General features: G+C 38.7%; 1 protein-coding gene across 1 annotated transcript in view; it reads left to right on the top strand.

Moving 5' to 3' along the window:
* Positions 1-22,593, top strand: part of tou (bromodomain adjacent to zinc finger domain 2B toutatis) — a 914,913-nt gene that overhangs the window by 370,769 nt on the left and 521,551 nt on the right. The window contains 1 exon segment of the mRNA XM_090388865.1: positions 16,443-16,550. Coding sequence (XP_090244991.1) covers positions 16,443-16,550 — 108 coding nt within the window.

Here is a 22,593-nt window from a genome sequence, read left to right as displayed (position 1 = left end):
ATCTGCCTAATTTAATCAAGTTTTGTTTGAGTGGCATACCCTGATTGCCGTTATTAGTCTCTGTGTTTCCTTCCACTTTGGTCATTAGCAAACTTAGACATTAAACTTGAATTAATATCAAAGAGCCAACACATTATCTCAAGGTACTTCTCTCTCTCTCTCTTTCTCTCTCTCTCTCTCTCTCTCTCTCTCTCTCTCTCTCTCTCTCTCTCTCTCTCTCTCTCTCTCTCTCTCTCATATTGATTCCATTACCTTCAATGGTACAAAATTCCAGCTTAGATGTCTGTAATTATTCACTACCCCTATCCTATTTAATTCTTCCTTTGTATGTAGGAGAGATATTTGCACATCTCTAGTCGGTTGGGACATAATTACGAGAGCATCCCTTGAATTGGTGTTGCTCTCTTAATTAATGAATTAATGCACATTTTGTGCATCGAGGAACGACTGTGAATAAGGAAGCATACCAAGGTTCCCAGAGTCAAACTTCACCATGCCATTCACAAGAAACATCAAGATAATGCCAGCCCCCATACTGCTAATATTTTGCAGCCAGTGATCACTGCCATAGGTGCTGAAGTTCTGCCACATCTCCATTATTCACTGGACTTAGCCCTGTCTGATTTCTTCCTCTTTTTCACATCTGTTTTACTACTGTTTTATACATCTGTCTGAGTGTTGTCCATTCAGATGGATTTCATTGGATGATGATAATGTGTGAAAATGAAGTACTCTAAATAAATTTTATTTTAAAGAACTGTGTTATAATGCATACTATTTTATAATATATTAATTAGTTATATTATTTTTTAATAATATTTTATTACACTTTTTTGACTTATCAGACTATAGTCTTGAATACTGAATGCAGCCTTGTACAACACGATAACCACTTGTTTATCCCTACTAAAAAAATTCCTGTTTATCATTAATAAAACCTCACGAGCTGTCCTCCAGCCTAGGTACTTGGCTCAGAAAACATCTGGCTGCACGATTTCTTTCTGGTCTTCATTTTTTGCCTCCCTGAGCATAGTACCACAGAGTTGGTATATTAATCAGAGATAATTGCTACCCATATGCAGAACCTTGCATTTGTCAGTGTTTAACTTCAAGTGCAATTTCATAAACTGTCTTCAAAACTCTTTGCTTTCAGTCAGGTGATTGTGGCCGAAAGCATTGAATTTCAAAGATATGTTCTGAACTCTTGAGAGGGGAAAGTATCAAAATTACATATACTTTACAGTTTTGAGTTCAGCAGATATTTTTTCTGTAATAAAGGCATTAACAGAAATTGAACTTTTATGAATATATATTTCAGAGGAATCATTAACTTGATTTCTTTAACTTTATTTTGACTTGGGCGGTGGGGGGGATTTTTTTTTATGATGCTTTGAGAGCCTAACTTAGATAATACAGGGTGGTGCAAAACAAGCTGAACTGTTTGTTTTCTCTGTAACTTTAGAATAAAATGTAATAAATGAACTATCTAAACTGTGAATGATAGCTTTATTCTTGGAAATTTTTTACATCATATGTGAAAAATAATATCGGCCAAATGACCAACCCCCCTTCTTGCTTGCAAACGTGCTCTTCTCACGGTGTTTTCCATGGCATTTCTCACAGTTTCAGGAGATATTGTGGCTATCTCGTGCCAGATGTTCTCTTTTAGGGTATCTATGAGGCTTATTGGCATACACTTTGTCCTTGAATTAGCCCCAAAGAAAAAGTCTGGGATGGCCAAATCCGGTGAGTGCGGTGGCCATCTCACATCACCATATTTTAAAATAATGCGATATGGAAAATGCTGCCTTCGGAGGTCCATTGTGGCTCGAGCGGTGTGAGCCATGGCTCCATCTTGTTGGAACCATATATTGTGGTCTTCTGGTAGCTGTGGCATCAAATAAATTTTCAACCATTGTCCTATAGCGCTCTCCATTGACTGTCTGACCAACACCATCGTCAACCTCGAAGAAATAAGGTTCAATGATGCGTTCTGCTGTTACAACACATCAAACCATTACCTTAGCTGGATGCAGTGGTCCCTTGTGAGTGATTCTTGAGTTTGTACTGCCCCAAATTTTACAGTGTTGTTTATTAACAAAGCCACTTAACTGAAAATGTGCTTCGTCGCTCATCATCAGATTCGAAATGAAATTTTCATCATATTTTGCGATATTTACGAAGTCACGGGAGTATTCCAGATCCATTTGCTTGCTTCGGGATGAAGGGCTAGGAATAATTGAATCTTCTACAGAAAGTGATGCAAGTCCTTGGACAAAATTTACTGCAGTGAGTGACGAGAGATCGTCAGTTGTGCAGAGAGTTGTGCAGCACTTAAATAGAAAGGGTGCAAGAATATTCGCTGATGCTATCGAGGCAGTGTTAGGTGGGTCGGAAAACTGTTAGCTTGGGGGGGAGACAAAGACCAATAGATTGACGGTAGCCACTGGCAGAGGTGAAAGAGATTCTTGCACTGCTTCTATTAGAATGAGCAGAAGCCTGAAAAACAAGATGCATGATATTTCAGAGACTACTGGGAGCCATTGCGGTGCAAGTAAACACATGGGTTGTGTTAGGGTAGCTAAGAATAGAAACAGGTGCAGGTATACTTGCATGTACACCAATGCTAGGAGTTTAGTAAATAAATTTTATGAATTTGAGGTATTGCTCAAAACATCAAAGGCAGATATTGTTGGGATATCAGAGACGTGGTGTCACACAGATATAAGGGATGTAGAACTGGAATTTGGGGAGTACAACGTCTACAGACAGGATAGGAAGGGGTGAGGGGTTATGCTATTAGTTAAGAAACACATAAAAACCAAGGAAGTGAAGCCAGTCGACATCGCTGGACAGTTCAGTGTTGAGTCAGTTTGGTGTGACATAAGCATTGGGAGATAAAAATTGAGAGTAGGAGTGTGCTATAGGCCTAATGACTCTGATGAGTATAATAAGAAACTGTACAGGGAAATAGAGTGGGCCAGTAAATCAGAGAGTCTTATAATGGGAGATTTTAATTTCCCAGATATTGACTGGAATTTGGGGGTTGGTCACTCACACATTAGCAGGGCTTTTGTGGATTTATTGGATGATTGTTTTCTACATCAGCATGTTCAGGAGGCAACTAGAGGGAGTAATACTCTTGATTTGATTATCAGTAGTGATTCTTCATGCATTAAGAATCTGCAGATAAATGAACCACTAGGTGGCAGTGATCACAGTGTGCTGAAGTGGGATTTACTCAAAGAGGTAACTACCATTAGGGGTAAAGGGAAGGGTTATTGCTTCCGTAAAGGCAACTACGATGGACTGAGACAGTATTTAAATTCTATACAGTGGGACCAGCTGATGATGTTACCAACAGCAAATTCAAAATGGGAAGCATTCAAAGAACTTATCTTGGAAGCTACTAGGCTTTACATACCAACTAAGAAATATTGTTCAAGGTTTAGGCCAAAATGGATGTCAGATAAACTAATGAGGCATATGGCAGAGAAGAAAAATGCATGGGATACTTACAAATTAACACATGACACAGAAGCCTATGATAGATACAAGTTGATATGCAACCAAGTTACAAAGGAGGTTAGGCAGGCGAAGGCAGATTACGAGAAATCCTTGGCAAGGGATGCAAAGAAAAACAGCAAAGAGTTCTTTACTTACGTAAACTCTAGAAGGAAGTGGATGAATCAGATTGGTCCACTTGATATTGATGGGTCAACTGTTGATGATCCTGCTCAGGTAGCTTCTTCTTCTTCTTCTTTGGTCCTTAGCTGGCAGCTGGGGGAGGCGGTTGGCCACGCAACCAGTATGCTGCTGTAGGTGCCGCAGGGTTTCGGACTTGCTCTGTGATGTTCTTCCATACCTTACGATCCATGGCTTCAGTCCTGGCCTGGTTAAGGTCGAGACGTCGGCTCTTCAAGTCATCTTCCACTTGCTTGGCCCACGTTTTCCTAGGCGCGGTCCGTTGGATGCTCCATTGGGTGGGTCGTTGTCTCCAAAGGAGTGTGGATGGTATTCTGTTCGTGCCCATTCTACATACGTGGCCAAACCATCTGAGCCTTCGCTTCTGGATTTGGTCGGCAATGGTTGGTTGCTGTTGGCATCTGGCGCGGATGGTATCATTAGTGATGCGGTCGCGAAGAGAGATGCCCAAGATCTGCCGCAGGCATCGCATTTGGAATACCTCAAGTTCGTTCAAATCTAACTTGAGACAAATCCATGTTTCCGATCCGTAAAGAAGAATAGGCAGGATCAAAGTCCGGAAGAGTCGGATTTTAGTCTTTGTGGAAATGTTGGTCCTCTTCCACAGACACCATTTGAGCGAGGCGAACGCAGTGGCCGCCTGTCCAATTCTGCTGTGAATTTCCATGGTGGATGCAACTTTCTTCTCCTGGACCAGCGACCCAAGGTATTTAAAGTCCTGCACTTGCTCGATCTGGACGCCTTCAAGATAGATGGTGGCTTGCGACCCATCTGTTGTCAGGGCCTTTGTCTTACCAGCATTGATCTTCAAACCGTATGGCCGGGCAATGCGGGCAATGTCGTAGAGGATTTCCGTGGCTTCAGCGTCGTTACCGGCAAGGATAGCACTATCATCAGCAAACATCAGGTCAGTCACATAGTGATCCTTGTCATATTGTATGCCCTGTCTGTTTCTGAATGCTTGCCTCATAATGGCGTCGACCACGATGTTGAAAAGCAACGGGGAGGCTACATCCCCTTGGCGGACTCCAGTTTGGATGGTAAATTCCTCAGATAAATCGTTCTGGATGCGCACCTGGCTGGTTAAACCGTTGTATGCAGTTTGGAGGAGTGTGATGACTTTTCGAGGTACATGTTCAACCTCTAGTAGTTTCCATAAGGCAGGCCGGTGGACACAGTCGAAAGCAGACTTAAAGTCAATGAAAACAATGACGGTTCGCTGTCCACACCGGATCCTCTCCTCCATCAGCTGACTAATGGCAAAGATTTGATCACAGCATCCTCGCCCGGGTCTAAATCCTGCCTGTTCTTCTCGACTGGTTTGCTTGCGATGTTTTTGCAGTCTTGACTGGATAATCTTCATAAAGACCTTTCCAATGATGGAAAGGAGGCTGATGCCACGGTAGTTCTTGCAGTCCCGGTTATCACCTTTCTTGTGGATTGGTACGATAATGGCTCAGGTAGCTAACAAATTAAATGAATATTTTGCATCGACATTCACACATGAGGAGTTATTCAGCGAGGGGAATGCCAGAGGTGTATTCAACTCTAGCAGTAAGCTACAGAATCTTGAAATAACTGGGAGTAAAGTGGAGGAGAAACTGTTGAAGATAAACACAAGAAAGGCACCCGGGGTGGATGGGATCTATCCAGTTATATTAAAGGAGGCAGCAAAGGAAGTAAGCAAACCCTTAGCCACAATTATGAGAGCTTCCTTGGACTCAGGGGAGGTACCCATGGACTGGAAATGTGACCCCAATTCACAAAGGAGGATCAAAGGCTGACACAAGTAATTATAGACCTGTGAGCTTAACTTCTGTTCCAGGAAAATTAATGGAGGCACTGGTTAAAGAAGCACTGCAGGATCATTTAGACAAGACTTCAGTTATAGCTCGGACACAGCATGGTTTTGTTAAGGGGAAGTCTTGCCTGACCAATTTGATTGGATACTATGATGCAGTCACAAAAGAACTGGATGCAGGGAATAGCTTTGATATTATATACTTGGATCTTAGAAAGGCTTTTGATACTGTTGCACATGGAAGACTGCTACACAAATTAGAGCAGTGTGACATTGGAGGCAAATTGCTGCTATGGATAAAGGGGTGGTTGAGGGGGAGAAGACAGAGAGTGGTAATCAATGGACACTGCTCATCATGGACTAATGTTATTAGTGGAGTCCCTCAGGGCTCAGTGTTGGGTCCATTATTGTTTTCTGTATTTATAAATGATATTGATGATGGTATATCAAGCTTAACGTCCAAGTTTGCAGATGATACAAAGGTTGGCAGGGTTGTCAAGGACACTACTGACACTATGCTACTGCAACAGGATCTGGAAAGGTTGAGCAGATGGGCTGAGAGGTGGCAAATGAAGTTTAACATTGACAAATGTAAAGTACTACACATGGGAAACGGCAACCCCAGAGCAACGTATCAACTCTGTATTACTACACTGACAGTGGTAGAGAATGAAAGGGACTTGGGGGAGGTGTGCAGGCAGATATGAAGTTCTCTGAGCAGTGCAGACGGGCTGCAAGAGTAGCTCATGGAGTATTGTCAATGATATACAGGAATTTTTCCAGCAGGGATAATGAGGTGATTATTCCCTTGTATAAGGCAATGGTCAGGCCACACCTAGAGTACTATATACAGGTCTGGAGGTCTCATTTCAAGAAGGATGTAGAGCTGCTGGAACGAGTACAGAGAAGGGCAACAAGATTAGTGAATGGAACAAAGGGGTGCTCTTATGAAGAAAGGCTTAAGTTTTGCAAATTACAGTGTCTGGAGACTAGGCACCAGCGAGGTGATCTGATAGAGGTGTATAAAGCCTTGAATGGTTTGAGCATGCTCAATGCTGGTGGGATTCTTTCTGTAGCTCAGAATAATCAGCTCAGAGGGCATAAATTCAAATTGAGGAAAGACAGATGTAGGATAGACGTGCGGAAATTTGCCTTTAGCCAGCGGGTGGTTGGTTGGTGGAACAGACTTCCATCCCTTGTAGTGGAGGTTGATAGCCTAAATAAGTTTAAGGCTCAGCTGGACAGGTGTTTTGAACGAACAGAGGGGTGAAGTGGAAGTGGTTTTTTTTTTTTTTTTTTTGGCTGATGCTGCATAAGCTTGCTTTCTTGCATCAAATGCCTCTGCTAATGCTAATGCATCTTCTGGTCGATGTTTAGTGTTGATATGCAACACTCTCCCATACACATGCGATCTTTTCCATTGATCGACCACTACGAGGTGTTTCAGTGTGTCTAGCATCAACAGCAGTTCCTCTTTCTTCAAAATTTCGCACTGCAATGTAAATTGTGTTACTACTCGGTGTCTCACGAACGTTATAAAATTGTCTATATGCTCGTTGCGTTAGAACTACTGACCGATTATTTTCCAAGCACATTGTTACAATTTTGGTCTGCTGAGCTATGGAGATATACAAAATCTGTTTGTATATCTCCATAATTAAATTCGCCAAGGGTTACCTGTAAGATAAACACAAATTTCAAATCCATAAAGAACAAAAAATGTTGATTTTTTTTTTTTTTTTAAATTGTCAATTTATTTTGTGCCTCCCTGTACATTTGTGAGTTTTTATTGTGAGGATGAATATCATCAATTCAGAGTGTCACTTCAGCCCCATGAAAGACCAATTTGAATTCATGTTAAGCTTAATAATTCCTTGCAGAAATTTGAAATTTAGTGTACTCTCTTCGTGATATTTTTTTTCTTATAGGCTAAATTTTTTTTCTAATAATAGGATTAATTAAAAAAAAATTTGAATTATGTTTTTACTTTGCTACTATAAAATTATAATTGTGTTATGTAACTCATACAGTAAAAATTAATAAAGTTACTCTTTGGACTGGATCTCCCCCTTTGTGTTGATTGTGATTATAAAAGAAAAATATAAATTAACTAAAAATATGGAAGAACATCTTATTATACAAAAGATTGTTCTGTTTTATAATAGTAGTGGCATGTGATGCAAGAAAGCAAGTGTATGTGCTTATGCAGTATCAGCTTTAAAAAAAAAAAAAAAAAAAAAAATTCACACAACCATTCCCTCTAAATAAACATTTAGAGGGAATGTTTCTCCAGTTCCTCCTTAAATTTATTTAACCTATCAACTTCCAAAATGGCAGACGAAGTTTGTTCCAGCAAGTAACCACCCGCTGACTACAGGCAAATCTCCGCACATCTATTTATTCATGTCTTTTCTTAATTTGAAATTTTGCCCCCCTAGGGTTGTAATCTCAGCAAGTGGAAAGATCCCATCAGAATTCAGCGTGCTCAACCCATTGAAGGCCTTATACAACTCAATCAGTTCACCGTGCAGGTGCCTAGTCTCCAGCCACTGCAATTTGCAGAACTTTAGCCTCTCTTGGTAAGAGGATCCCTTCATTCCCCTCACTAATCTTGTTGCTCTTCTCTGTACACGCTCAAGCAAATCTACATCCTTCCTAAAATGAGGCCTCCAGACCTGTGCGCAGTACTGAAGGCATGGCTTGACCATTTCCCTATACAGAGGGACAATCACTTCCTTTTCCCTGCTAGCAAAATTCCTATATATCATTGACATTACCCCATGACCTGCCCTGTGTGGGGGTTGGAATTTAAAGCTTTTGATGATATATATATTTTATATTTATTATTTTATTTTAATTTTATTTTATTTATTTATTTAGTTCCCTTATGTGAGTTTGTCCACCTTTTTTAATTTCCCCACTTACACATCTGACTTTACTTTACAGGAGAATTCCAGTTTCAAGGGAACTTCTTAATTATTTATAATTCCCCTCGGACAGGCTGAGTGTTCAGGAATAACAAACAACACCTTTTAATAAGCAACAAAGTTTATTTACATATATATATATATATATATATATATAAAACATAATATGCAATTGAATAAAAAAAACATGTAATATGCATACAAAGTTAAATATAGGATACCTTGCATATATTATTCTTATATTAACAATCAATATTCTATTTTCATCATTATACTCTGTGTTCTCTCCATTCTGTTACAATACACTGAAGACCCATCTTAACTTTCCTAAAGTCTCTATTTGTTATTAGTCTTCAGTTGGACCAACAATTCTTCATCAATACAAACACTATATATTCAATTGTCTATCCTTAAAACATAATCCTTAAAACATAAACCTTCTCATATAAACTTTACTATCCATTCATTTATCTATCTTATAACCAACAATTCTTCATCAATACAAACACTATATATTCAATTATTTATCCTTAAAACATTCAATTATTTAATTGAATTTAGTTCAATTATAATTCAATTATCTATCTTTGAACCAACAATTCTTCATTAATACAATCACTATATACAATTATCTATCCTTAAAACATTATAAAACCTTCTCATATTAACTTTACTATCCTCCTAAACACATTATATAATCATTTGACAACAATCTAATCTATTACTTATCTTTCGTTTATCTTGCATTCTACAATAGCCTTTTTTAAATAATTAAACTCTGTTTGTATATCTATAATTTACTTCAGAGATAATTTATCTATCAATTTACTTCTAGTGCTACCACTCTTTTTCATTTTAATTAATCACTATACTGTTTCCTAACAGTCCTTGTTAACTTACATTACTTACTATTATCTTTTTTCTTTCCTTTCCGGGGAGGTTTCAAACTTCCATTTTTGGCTCACTGAGGTTCTCCTTCATCTGCTTTCACCTGGAACTGCTATAGATAATTATCAGGAACTCTTTGCTGCATGGATCTGGCATCCTTCCTCCACTTTATTCGGCTATCTTCCATTCACTGCTTCCTTCCTTCTCATTGAGCTACTAATTCCGAGTTTTCGCTCCTTCACGAGCTACTGATTCTGCGGATTTTGCTCCTCCACCGAGCTACTAATTCTGCAGTTTCGCTCCTCCATCGAGCCACTAATTCTGCAGTTTCGCTCCTTCATCGAGCTACTAATTCTGCAGTTTTCGCTCTTTTTTTCTCCACCTTATTAAAACCTTTCACAAGAAGAAAGCTCATAGGGGCTACCCTCGCTTTTTCCGCTCCAACTATTAAAACTCTTTCCAGAAGAAAACTTCTCAGGGCGCTACCCTTCTCATTTTTCCAACACGACCGAACGCTCAAATGTTAACTGACACATATTTTCTACTACAACAGAACTCTCAACTGTACATGTTACTAACACATTTTTACCTACATCGACGAAAAACCCAACTGTCTGTTCTAACTCATTTTTACAACTCTGACAAGAATCTCGACTTTGTCATTCTTAACTCGTTTCCCCAAACACCCACAAGAATCTCACTTTGTCTTCCCCTAACTCATTTCCATAACCATCCACCTAATGCTCAACTGCGGGGTCTCCTCTCTCTCCCCCTCTTCACTCACTTTTTGTTCATCTCAATTTCTGTACCGCCTACATATGTCAAATCCGCTCAAATTTTCAGTTAATAACCAATCTTATTCATTTTATCAACTTTCCCTATTTCTTATTCGTCCTTTAAAATTTCTCAAGCTGTATGTATCTTCAGAGCTAATTTTAATCTTTCTCACGGTGTCCGTTTAGTGCCCTATCCCTTCTTATTTTGAGAACTTTGTAAAATTTCTCAGGCTGTCAGTACCTTTGAAGTCAGCGGCTTATAGTCATACTGTGGCAGACTAATTTCCCACGATCTAACAACTTTGCCATCACGACAGCCAGCCGCCAGTCTTATATCTAATTCCCAGCATTTGTTCTGTTTTCACTGTCCAGGTGTAACCGATTAAAGAGATGTCCCGACAGCACATGTTCCACCGCGCTATTGTTTACCAGAGTTGACACCTTTTACTAATAACAGTTGCAACCAGTTTCCATTGTTTTGGATGCTCCTGTGCGCTGGGAACCGAAGTACACCCCTTTCCTTGCCATTAGCCTTTGTCAAGCTTAAGGCTGACCTTCATAAACGTTGTCTAATTTAATTGCTTGGCTTGTAAGGTTCGCTCCTCCATATTGCCATATTATAAGTTTTACTTTAAATAAATCTCCCTCCTCCACAAAATATTATATTAGTAAGATTTTACATCTTACACCTGGCAGCCTGTCTGCATTGCTCAGAAAACTTAATATTTGACTACACAATTACTCCCAGGTCTTTTTCATTTTCTACCACCTTAAGTGTAGTACCTCCGTGAGGACCTCCCCTGAGTCCAAGGATGCTCTCATAATTATGGCTAAGGGTTTGCTTAGTTGCTTTGCCGCCTCCTGTAATATAACTGGATAGATCCTATCCACCCCAGCTGCCTTTCTTATGTTTAACTTCAACAATTTCTCCTCCACTTTTCTCTCAGTTATTAGGCGCCCCCGTAGCCAGGTGGGAAGGAACAGCAGTGCGTAGCACACGATTCTTGATTAGACTGGTGTTCGAGCCCGTCACCACCAAATACGGAGGATGCGGAAAAGTCAGGGAATGACCACCGCATATCCCAGAGCAATATGGCCTTAGTTGCTAATGCTCCTAAAAACCAAATAATAACAACAACAGCTCTCAGTTATTACAAATTCATTAAGCACCCTGCTACAATTTGATAACCTTCTGCCATTTTCAAACCTTAATAACTCCTCATGTGTGAATGTAGATGCAAAATACTCATTCAGTTTGTTTGCTATCTGAGCAGGATCATCAACAGTCGAACCATCAATATCAAGTGGACCAATCAGATTCATCCCCTTCCTTTTAGAGTTTATATAAGTAAAGAAATCCTTGCCGATTTTCTTAGCATCCTTTACCAAGGATTTCTCGTAATCTGCCATCGCCTGCCTAACCTCCTTTCTGACCTGATTACTGACTAGCTTATATCTGCCATAGGCTTCTGAGTCGCTTGATAATTTATATGCATCCTATGCATTTTTCTTCTCTGTCAAGAGTCTCATTAGTTCATTTTATACCCATTTAGGCCTAAACCTCGAATAATATTTCATAATACGTATGAAACTTTTAGTAGCTTCCGCGATTAATTCCTTGAATGCTTCCCACTTAAAATTTACTGTTGGTAACATCATCAGTTGATCACACTGTACAGAATTTAAAAACTGTCTGAGACCACTGTACTCAACTTTACAGAAGCAAAAACCCTTTCCTTTACTCCTGATAGTAATTATATCTTTAAATAGTAGTAGTGGCATGTGATACTAGAAAGCAAGTGTGTGAGCTTATGCAGCATCAGCCAAAAAAAAAAAAATCACACCATTCCCTCTAAATGCCTGTCCAGTTCCTCCTTAAATTTGTTTAACCTATCCAACTTACACAACGATGGATGGAAGTTTGTTCCAGCAATTAATCACCTGCTAGCTAAAGGCCAATTTCCGCACATCTATTCTACATCTGTCTTTTCTTAATTTGAATTTATGCCACCTTAGACCGTTCGTAATCTGAACAAGTGGAAGAATCCCATCAGAATTCAGCGTGCTCAACCCATTGAAGGCCTTATACAACTCAATCAGATCACCGTGCAGGTGCCTAGTCTCCAGCCACTGCAATTTGCGGAACTTCTGTACACACTCAAGCAAATCTACATCCTTCCTAAAATGAGGCCTCCAGACCTGTGCGCAGTACTGAAGGCATGGCTTGACCATTTCCTTATACAGAGGGACAATCACTTCCTTTTCCCTGCTAGCAAAATTCCTATATATCATTGACATAACCCCATGACCTGCCCTGGCAGCCTGTCTGCATTGCTCAGAAAACTTAATATCTGACTACACAATTACTCCCAGGTCTTTTTCATTTTCTACCACCTTAAGTGTAGTACCACACAGTCGGTACGTTTCTCTGGGGTTACTTCTACCCATAATCAGTACTTTGCCTTTTTCAAGGTTAAACTTCAGTTGCCACTTCTTAGCCCATCTGCCCAAATTATCTAGATCCTGTTTCAGTAGCACACTGCCATTACTGTCATTAACAACCCTGCCAACATTTGTATTGTGCAATTTTCAAACCTTAATAACTGCTCATGTGTGAATGTAGATGCAAAATACTCATTCCGTTTGTTTGCTATCTGAGCAGGATCATCAACAGTCGAACCACCGATATCAAGTGTACCAATCAGACTCATCCCCTTCCTTCTAGAGTTTACATAAGTAAAGAACTCTTTGCTGCTTTTCTTTGCATCCTTTGCCAAAGATTTCTCGTAATCTGCCTTCGCCTGCCTAACCTCTTTTGTGACTTGATTTCAGATCAACTTGTATCTAACATGTACTTTTTTATGTTTATCCTAAACAGCTGCTCCTCCACTTTCCTCTCAGTTATTACAAAATCATCTAGCTCAGTGCCAGAGTTTACTTCACCTCTGGCATCCCCCTTCCTGAATAACTCCTCATGTGTGAATATAGATGCAAAATACTCGTTTAGTTTGTTAGACACCTGAGCAGGATCTTCAACTGTTGAGCCCTCAATATCCAGTGGACCAATCTGATTCATCCGTATCCTTCTAGAGTTTAAATAGGTAAAGAACTCTTTTCTGTTTTTCTTTGCATCCTTTGCCAAGGATTTCTCATAATCTGCCTTTGCCTTCCTAATCTCCTTTGTGACTTGGTTACAGACCAGCTTATATCTATCATAGGTTTCCATGTCACCCATTAATTTGTATGTATCACATGCATTTTTCTTTTCTGCCATATGTCTCATTAGTCATCTGACATCCATTTAGGCCTAAACCTTCGACAGTATTTCTTAGTTGGTATGTAAAGCCTAGTAGCTTCCAGTATAAGTTTTTTAAATGCTTCCCATTTTGAATTTGCTGGTGGTAACATCATCAGTTGGTCCCACTGTATAGAATTTAAATACTGTGTCTGACCACCATAGTCGCCTTTACGAAAGCAAAAACCCTTCCCTTTACCCTTGATGGTTGTTTCCTCTTTGAGTTAATCCCACTTCAGCACACTGTGATCATTGCCACCTAGTGGTTCCTTTATCTGTAGATTCTTAATGCATGAAGAATCACTACTGATTAATCAGATTAAGAGTATTACTCCCTCTAGTTGCCTCCTGAACATGCTGATGTAGAAAACAATAATCCAATAAATCCACAAAAGCCTTGCTGGTGTTTGAGTGACCAACCACAAATTCCAGCCAAATATCTAGGAAATTAAAATCCCCCATTATAAGACTCTCTGATTTACTGGCCCACTATTTCCCTGTACAGTTTCTTATTATACTCATCAGAGTCATTAGGCCTATAACACACTCCTACTCTCAATTTTGATCTACCAGTGCTTATGTCACACCAAACTGACTCGACACTGCATTGTCCAGCGATGTCGTCTGGCTTCACTTCCTTGGATTTTGTGTGTTTCTTAACTAATAGCATAACCCTTCCTCCCTTCGTATCCTGTCTATCCTTTCTGTACCCATTGTACTCCCCAAATTCCAGTTCTGCATTCCTTATATTTGTGTAACACCACATCTCTGATATCCCAACAATATCTGCCTTTAATGTTTTGAGCAATACCTCAAATTCATCAAATTTATTTACGAAACTCCTAGAATTGGTGTACACACAAGTATACATGCAGCTGTTCCTGTTCTCTTAGCTACCCTAGTACAACCGATGTGTTTATTTGTACCGCAATGACTCCCAGTAGTCTCTGAAATATCCTGTATCTTGTTTTCCAGGCTGCTGCTCATTCCAATAGAAGCAATGCAAGAATCACTTTCACCTCTGCCAGTGTCTACTGTTAATCTATTAGTCCTTGTATCCCCCCCCCCCTCCAAGTTATCATTTTGGCGCCTCCGTAGCCAGGTGGGAAGGAGCAGCAGTGCATAGCACACACTTCTTGATTAGACCGGGGTTCGAGCCCATCGCCACCGAATACGGAAGATGCGGAAAGGTCAGGGAATGACCACTGCATATCCCGGAGCAATATGGCCTTAGTTGCTAATGCTCCTAAAAATCAAATAACAAACATACAGCTAGTAGTTTTCCGACCCACCTAACACTGCCTCAACAGCATCAGCAAATATTCTTGCACTGTTTCTATTTAAGTGTATCCCGTCCCTGTAGAAGCAGTCTCTCCTGTTAACAAGTACAGACCAGGCTGAAAAAATTGTACCCCTTGAACCTCGTCCAATCTTTCCATGGTCGAATTGATCGACAAGGCTCTCATCATATACTCCCTCCTATCGTGTCTGGGCAGACACTTTCAAATTCAGCCCTAATTCACGGCTTTGTTTCAACAGTGATCTGTACTTGTTAAGTAATTCTGCTGGTCTCCTACTCTTAACATCATTAGTGTCAACGTGTACAACCATATCACCTTTTTTCCCCTTAAAAGATGATATATGATTAACGTCATCAACTTTTGCCCCTGGCAGACATACCCTGGTCCTGTTCCATCTATCCTTTTTTACACAACATATTCCTCGTCTCCCTGACAATAGTCACTAACAATAACTACTTCCTTTGTGAACATCGCATTCTGCCTTGGAGATTGCTGCTGTGCTGTCTGATGCCCAGGAGTGAGCTGTGGCATTGAGTTGGGCAGCTGAGAGCTTGATGGGCCCCTCATTTAATTTCTTCCAGGGCATCTACCCTACACCTCAAGCTCTCATAGATGCCCAATGGAACGCTGAGTTGATGCCTAAATTCTATACACTCTCTGCATCTGGCACACACACAAAGACATCCTCTTTGGCTGTATCATCTTCTTTTCCAGAGTGTTCAGCAAACATTTCACAAGTTGCACATTTTTTTTTTTAGTCTGTGATGCATTGGATAATAGCCCCCCTCAGTTCTCCCCCCGAGTCACAGCACTTCCACCACTTTGTGCCCTTTGTTTTGCTGCTCTAGTCTGGGGCATGATATTTTAAGTTAATAAGATCAATAAATATAATTAATTAATTGTCAATACTACACTATCTAATAGAATCCTAAATGCAGTGATGTGTATTATGCTACATAATTAGGCGCGCCTCCGTAGCCAGGTGGGAAGGAGCAGCAGTGCGTAGCACACGCTTCTTGATTAAAAAACCGGGGTTCGAGCCCGTCACCACCAAATATGGAGGATGCGGAAAGGTCAGGGAATGACCACCACATATCCCGGAGCAGTATGGCCTTAGTTGCTAATGCTCCTAAAAACCAAATAACAAATAACAAGCTACATAATTATACGTTAGAGCTACCTAGTTATCACAATTAAAAATTTGAATTCCCTACTACTATACAAAAACAGTGGCTGCAAGATTCGAACAAAATAATGGTTTTACGTATATTAAGTAGTAATCTTCTAAAACCCTTCATCTGAATTAAAATTAACTCTAACTATAGTTAATTTTAATTTTATAAAAATTAACTATAACTATAAGACTACGTATAAAATACAATAGAAAATAACAATTATATTTTATATAATTCTTATTTTATATTGTTATATAAAACAATTATAATTAAATAAAAAGGCAACACTTATCTCGTTTTTGTAGCCTGTAATTCACAGCTGTAATTATGGCAGACATTACTTGATAAACAAAACTTTTTAGTTTTTTAGTTTTGTGTTTTGGTTTTCTTGGTGCTAACTGTTGCTTTGTCAGATATAAATTTAGATCCTGAAGCAGAAAATTGTTTTATAGATTTTTCTTTAAATTTTTATTTCTGTAAATGTTTATGTTAATGATAAATAGTTTAATTTTTTTGGTACTAAAAGAATATGATATATGGATTTTATATATTACTATTTTCCTTTTTTTTACAGTATTTGATTAAACATGGTATTAGTGATATTTCTCGTGAAAACTTCAGCTTCAGTACTAAAATTAATGTTGGGGAGTTTTTAGAACGTGGTCCTGGATCCACCGCAGAGGTATATAATATTCTTTTTAAGATTATCTTTTAAGATTTTCTTTTTCAAACAATATTTTTATTGGATATGACAAGAAAGTACATGAAAGTCAATTAAATATTCTTAAATTTATGATTTTTTTGTATTCTTAATTTAATATATATTTAAGTTGTTTGTTTTGACCCTATAATGCAGTACTTATCCACTGAAAATGAGGAGTTTTGTTCTTTGCTACTGAGGTAGTTGAGTAGTTGAAGTAAGCCAGCTGTCTCAGAAGGTTTTAAAGTCATAATTTTAAATGTTTTACCTATAAATTCTCCTTGATTTCATCAATTGTGAAGAAAATGAGAATTATTTATTTTCTTAACATATCAGAGACAATTTCTGAAAGTAATTGTATAAGTCTTTTGTTACCTAGTTCTTGTTGGTAACATTGGAGATTGGTGTGCTTGCTGTCATGAAGTGAGAAGGCTGAGCTATACAGATATTGTTGTGATTTTGACAGTGGAGTCACTGCAGAGTTCTGATAGTGTATGCAGTGTGTGAAGTGTTGCATTATTGATCAGTCTGTCAATATCCATTTATAGCATCAGGTCAGTACAGAGTACTTAAGCCAACGATGAATATTACAAAAACTAAAAATCATACCAAATGTATAATTAGAAACCCTGTAAATAGTACAACAGCTACAAGCAAGTACTTTAAAATGACTTTGCTGCTCAGTCCTGTTACAGGCATGAACAATTATAAGGGAATCGACCACTATAAGTATTAAACTAGGTTTACGAACTAAATAGTAAATGATGTTAACTGAAATGAGAGAGAGAGAGAGAGAGAGAGAGAGAGAGAGAGAGAGAGAGAGAGAGAGAGAGAGAGAGAGAGAGGGAGGGAGGGAGGGAGGGAGAGAGAAATTGGACAGAAGTTTTACTGGTCTATTTGTTTTCTTAGCATATTCGGCCAGAAGTTCCTTATTAGTAATTGGACTGGTTAAATCAGTAAGGAGAGTTTTTACATCTTTGATTATTTTGAAAGGATAGTGATGTTCCTATAACTGAAGTCTCTTTTTGATGGGGATTAGGGGAAAGTTTAATTCTAATTTACAGGGTGGGGGTCAAAAAGATTGGCATTCATCCAGAAGTCGTGATAGAAAGATAAGTTATTTTATTTGATACCATGAAATCTCTCTGTACAACAACACAAATTTTGGTTTCAATCTGACAGTTCATTTTTTTTTTCTTTGCAGCGCTGAACAAAGTAAAGTGTCACAATGGATAAAGTGGTATAAAGGTCAGTGATTCGGTTTCTCTTTCTGCAAGGGAAAACACCTAAAACAATCCACAAAGTAATTGTCACTGTTTATCAAAAGGACTGCCCAGGTTAATGGGTTGTTGCACTATGGTATAAACAGTTCAGATGTCTAAAAATCGCAATGCGTTATGAGGAAATCGCAGGACACCTAGCAACTGCTGTAGTAGAAGAGAGAGTGCTACAAAAAATTGAGGCATTGATCCTGGGTGATCACTGTATTAGTGTCAAAGAACTGGCTGCAAAGCTCCAAATTAGTGTAAGGTCTGTAGAGAACATCATCCATTAACAGTTACATATGAGAAATGTGTTTGCTTGATGGGTTCCCAGCCTTCTAATTTCTTACCAGAAGAAGAAAAGGGCATAGTGTGCACATGAAATGCTTTTGATGTTTCAGGAAAATCATGGGGGGGGGGGTTTCATGGCTAGTCACAGTGGATAAAATCTGGATCCTTCATTATGGTTCTCAAACTAAATAAAAGTCAAAACAATGGAAGCATGTGGAATCACCCCACCCTACCTGAAAGCAAAGGTGCAGCCAGGTGCTGGCAAGGTGATGCTGTCAGTGTAATACTAATGGATTACCATCAAAAGGGTTATACTGTGAAGGGGAAGTATCATTCCAACCTGCTCATAAAGCTACATGCTGCTATATAAGAAAAAAGATAGGAAAGGTGTTCACTTGCTCTATAATAATGCCTCTGTACATTCCTCATGCTGCAGTGAGGTGTGCCCACGAATGTGAGTTTGAAATATTGCCACATCCTGCTTATTCCCCCGATCTTCCATCATAAGATTCCTTCCTCTTCCTGGCCTAAAGTCCTTTTATTAAAGATAGGAAAGCTGTTGAAAGGTGTTCACTTGTTCCATAATAATGCCCTTGTACATTCCTCATGCTGCAGTGAGGTGTGCCCATGAATGTGAGTTTGAAATATTGCCACATCCTGCTTATTCCCCCGATCTTCCATCATAAGATTCCTTCCTCTTCCTGGCCTAAAGTCCTTTTATTATAGAAACACTGTTTCCAAGAGGAACAGTGTTTTTTATTACTGAAGAGAAAACGGCTATTGGCATCAATTGTTAGTTTATTAGTTTTATTTTTCAAGTGATATAATTTCTGAGAAAAAATATGAGAGTCATATTCAGAAGGCAAAACTCTTTTTTAATTAAAAAGCTGTAGATAATCGAGGGTTCAGTCGTACCTTGATTGTAACATTGTCTGGAGAAAAGTTTTGGGATAGATTGTAATTAAGTAGCAAGTAACAAATATGCATCGTCTAAGGGATAAGTTGGTCTTGGCGCATTATAGTCTTAGTAGCTGATGCGCCAATAAAATCAAAACCAAAAACTAAGGGACAAGTTAGGAGGGTGTTATGGTTCTTGGTTTAAATCATTAAACACTTTTTTTTTTTTTTTTATAGTTTGCAAAATATAATGGATCTTAAGGCCAGCCAGTGAGTCAGACTGATTAGGAACAAAACAGTTAAACATTAAAGTATAATTGAACATGCATGTTAAAGCCTCCACAATAATAATCAACTTTTTTTGCATATATTTGATAAAATCCATGTTACATATTTTGATATCGAATGATATCTAATGATATCTTGTATTTTCAGTAAATTTGAAAGTAGAACATATTTTTATGTTGCCTCTTTTAAGGGCAAATTGTTCCAGCAATCAGTGACTTGCTGGCTAAAAGATAAATTCCTACAATCTAATCTAAACCTCAAGCCCTGTAATTTGAATTTATGACCCCTAGCTTTGGAATTCTTTATAAGAGTGGGAACTCCGCCTTCATTCATTTTACTAATCGCGCTGAGAGCCGTGTGAACCTCAATCAGGTCACCTCTGATGCCTGGTTGCCAAGCTCTCTATCCATCCAAGTAATTGGAATCTTTCTTCATACAGTTGTCCTGCTGTCGATTTCACCATTCAATTTGCCCATCTCTGGATCAGCACATATTGAAAAATGTTGTTTGTAAACTTTAAAATTCAATACAACTCAGAATTCTTATTTTAAATTCATACTTATTTAAATTTTTAATTTATGGGAAGTTTGTGTTTCCATGTCATCTTCCAAGCTTTCAAAAGGGAGATATACTGTGAAAAGGCCAACCGTAAAGGGTCCTCTGTACAAGTCCGTAGAGCGATTCTCCGTCTTGGTTTGTTTCAAATACAAAAAGGCCGATTCACATAGATATGTGGAACCAAAACAGGAATTTAAAAGTTCACTGCATTTTTTTACATTTGGATACTTTTCTCGGGAAACATATTTCCAAAAGATTTTCTCCTCCACTGTCTTTAATTCAACCTCACAAAATGTACAATTTATTTGTGGGTTGCTATTTCCCAAGTGTAAGACCTTGCATTTAGCAGCATTAAAGCATAGCTGCCACCACTTTGATCATCTCTGAAGTCAGTTCAAGTCATCCTGCAGGAGTGCTGCTTGGCACTGATCAACGACTCTGCCAGTCTTTGTCAGCTGGAAATTTTGACATCACACCTTCTATCCCTTCGTCGATCTCATTTATGAAAATGAGAAAGAGTGCTCAAAGAACTGATCCTTGAGGGACTCCACACCTGATCTTACACCAATTTAAAGAATATCCATTAATCACAACCCCCACTGCTTTCTTCCCCTCAGCCACCCAGCAATCCATCTTATAATCCTACTAGTAATCTTAACCTGTTCAAGCTTATACAGCAACCTCTCATGAGGGACTGAGGCAAATGCTTTTCCAAAATCCAAATAAATTATGTCGAAATTGTCCCCCAAATCCAGCTCAGGGGTAACTGTGTTAAAATAGCCTACCAAGTTAGTTAAACATAATTTTCCCTTAACAAAACCATTTTGTGTGCCCTATAGAATGCTATATCTATCTAAATGATTCTGGATCGTGCTCTTAATCATTGCCTCTAAGGTTTTTCATGTCAGACCGACCAGTCTGAAGTTACCAACTTCATTCTTAGAACCCGATTTTTTGTATTGGTGATATGCAGGCACTTCTGCAATCCAAAGGAATCTCCCCTGAGACCAAAGATGCCTTCATAATTAACTTCAATGGTTGAATGCACTCTCTCAGCCCCGAGTGCCAAGTGAGTGATCATAGTGATTTGAAAATGTCTTTTCTGTAAGTGACAGATTATTTATAGAGATTAACACCCTTCCTTTATAAAGTTGTTTAATTTTGGCCATTTCTAAATAAAGAAGTAAGCTTTGTACCAAGAAAGGAAAGACACCTTTCTTTTGTGTATATATATTTTCTCTAACTCACTAACCAGTAATCTCTTATCGCTTGGTCACTGGTGGCACCTCTCCTGCCTCCACATGCCTGGGCTGGTAACCTGAGTATAAATTCATTACTCAGGGCCAAAAGGTGCAAGTATGGATCCATTAATATCACCGACTGTAGAGCCTATGTGGTCACATGAACTTGAGTCATCTGGAGCAAAAAGAATAAAAAAAGATGATTCTTTGCATGACCTGCCTGCTTTTTTAATTTTACACTCTATATCAAAGATATCTCTTAGTAGCTTATCTCCATTTCTTGTACAGAAAAGCATAGAAGCTACAGCAGGTATATCCAAAATTGTCAAATGACTTCACTCAGGAGATCTTATAGAAACTTCCATCCCAGTCATTCTAGACAGCTCCTGAAGCAACGACCTTTGGAAGTCTTCCCAGTTCACAAGGATCTCCTTAATGTTCCTGATGAAGAAATTGCTGAAGAACTTAAGGCACAATATGTCATCAGTACCAAAAGAATAATGACCAAACAGGATTGCATTCTTACACCTACCATAAATGTTATCCTTACTTTCGACAATCCGAATCTTCCTGCATCGGTTAAAGGTGGCTACCTTTCCTGTAAGATCAGTCCATATATTCCAAATCCACTCAGATGCTTTAAATGTCTGAAGTTTGGTCATTCTCAAACAACATGGCAAGGTGAGGCCATTTGTCCCATGTGTGGTGCTCCAGACCACTCGCAAACTGAATGTAGAGCAGCAGCACCAACTGCCAGGGTACTCACCCTGTATGTTCCAGAACTTGTGAATCAGGGAAAATGGGAAAGAAAATACTGAAGTAGAAGGTAGAGAAAAATGTCTCATACCAAGAATTAAAAAAGCAGATATTAAATGTGATGCCACCCAAATCTTATTCTGATGCGGTCAAAAACATTATAGTTCTCAACACAGGCCAATATTACAATTCCTCCTAAAATATCTCTTTCTCAATGGACCAGATCTTTCCTCACAAATGATTGAGATATTGACTGCAACAAAGACAAAGAATACATCAAATTCTGCTAATACGAAGCCAACCAAGCAGCACCAAGACAATACAATGCCCCCAAATCAGGAACTTAACTAAGGAAAATAATGCAAATTCTACCCAGAATAAACTAACTGATCAAAGTATGGAAATTGAAGAGAAGTTGTATAAATGAAGATACGGTTCTCCTACTACATGCAGAAGATGAGATGGATATTGCTTATCCAGCCCTTTCAAAACGAGAGTAATATAAAGAGGATTGAGGGAAAGCAAAGCAATCAGACCAATCCACCTAACCTAACCTACACTCAAATAATGCAGAAAATCATTCATTGGAAATGTAGAGCCATAAGAAGCAATCTAGATGAATTAAAATAATGCACCGGTACGATCCTGCAAGCATTTGTCTACAGGAAACATTTATCATCAAGTTATACTCCTCACTTCTCAAGATATGTTCTGAATTTCCAGCAAGAGGAG

The sequence above is a fragment of the Mastigoproctus giganteus genome, chromosome 14, assembly GCF_048544385.1.
Source record: "Mastigoproctus giganteus isolate SK-2022 chromosome 14, ASM4854438v1, whole genome shotgun sequence".
NCBI lineage: Eukaryota > Metazoa > Arthropoda > Arachnida > Uropygi > Thelyphonidae > Mastigoproctus > Mastigoproctus giganteus.
Note: the sequence above shows the minus strand (reverse complement) of the source record. Positions and strands in the feature narration are given on the sequence as shown.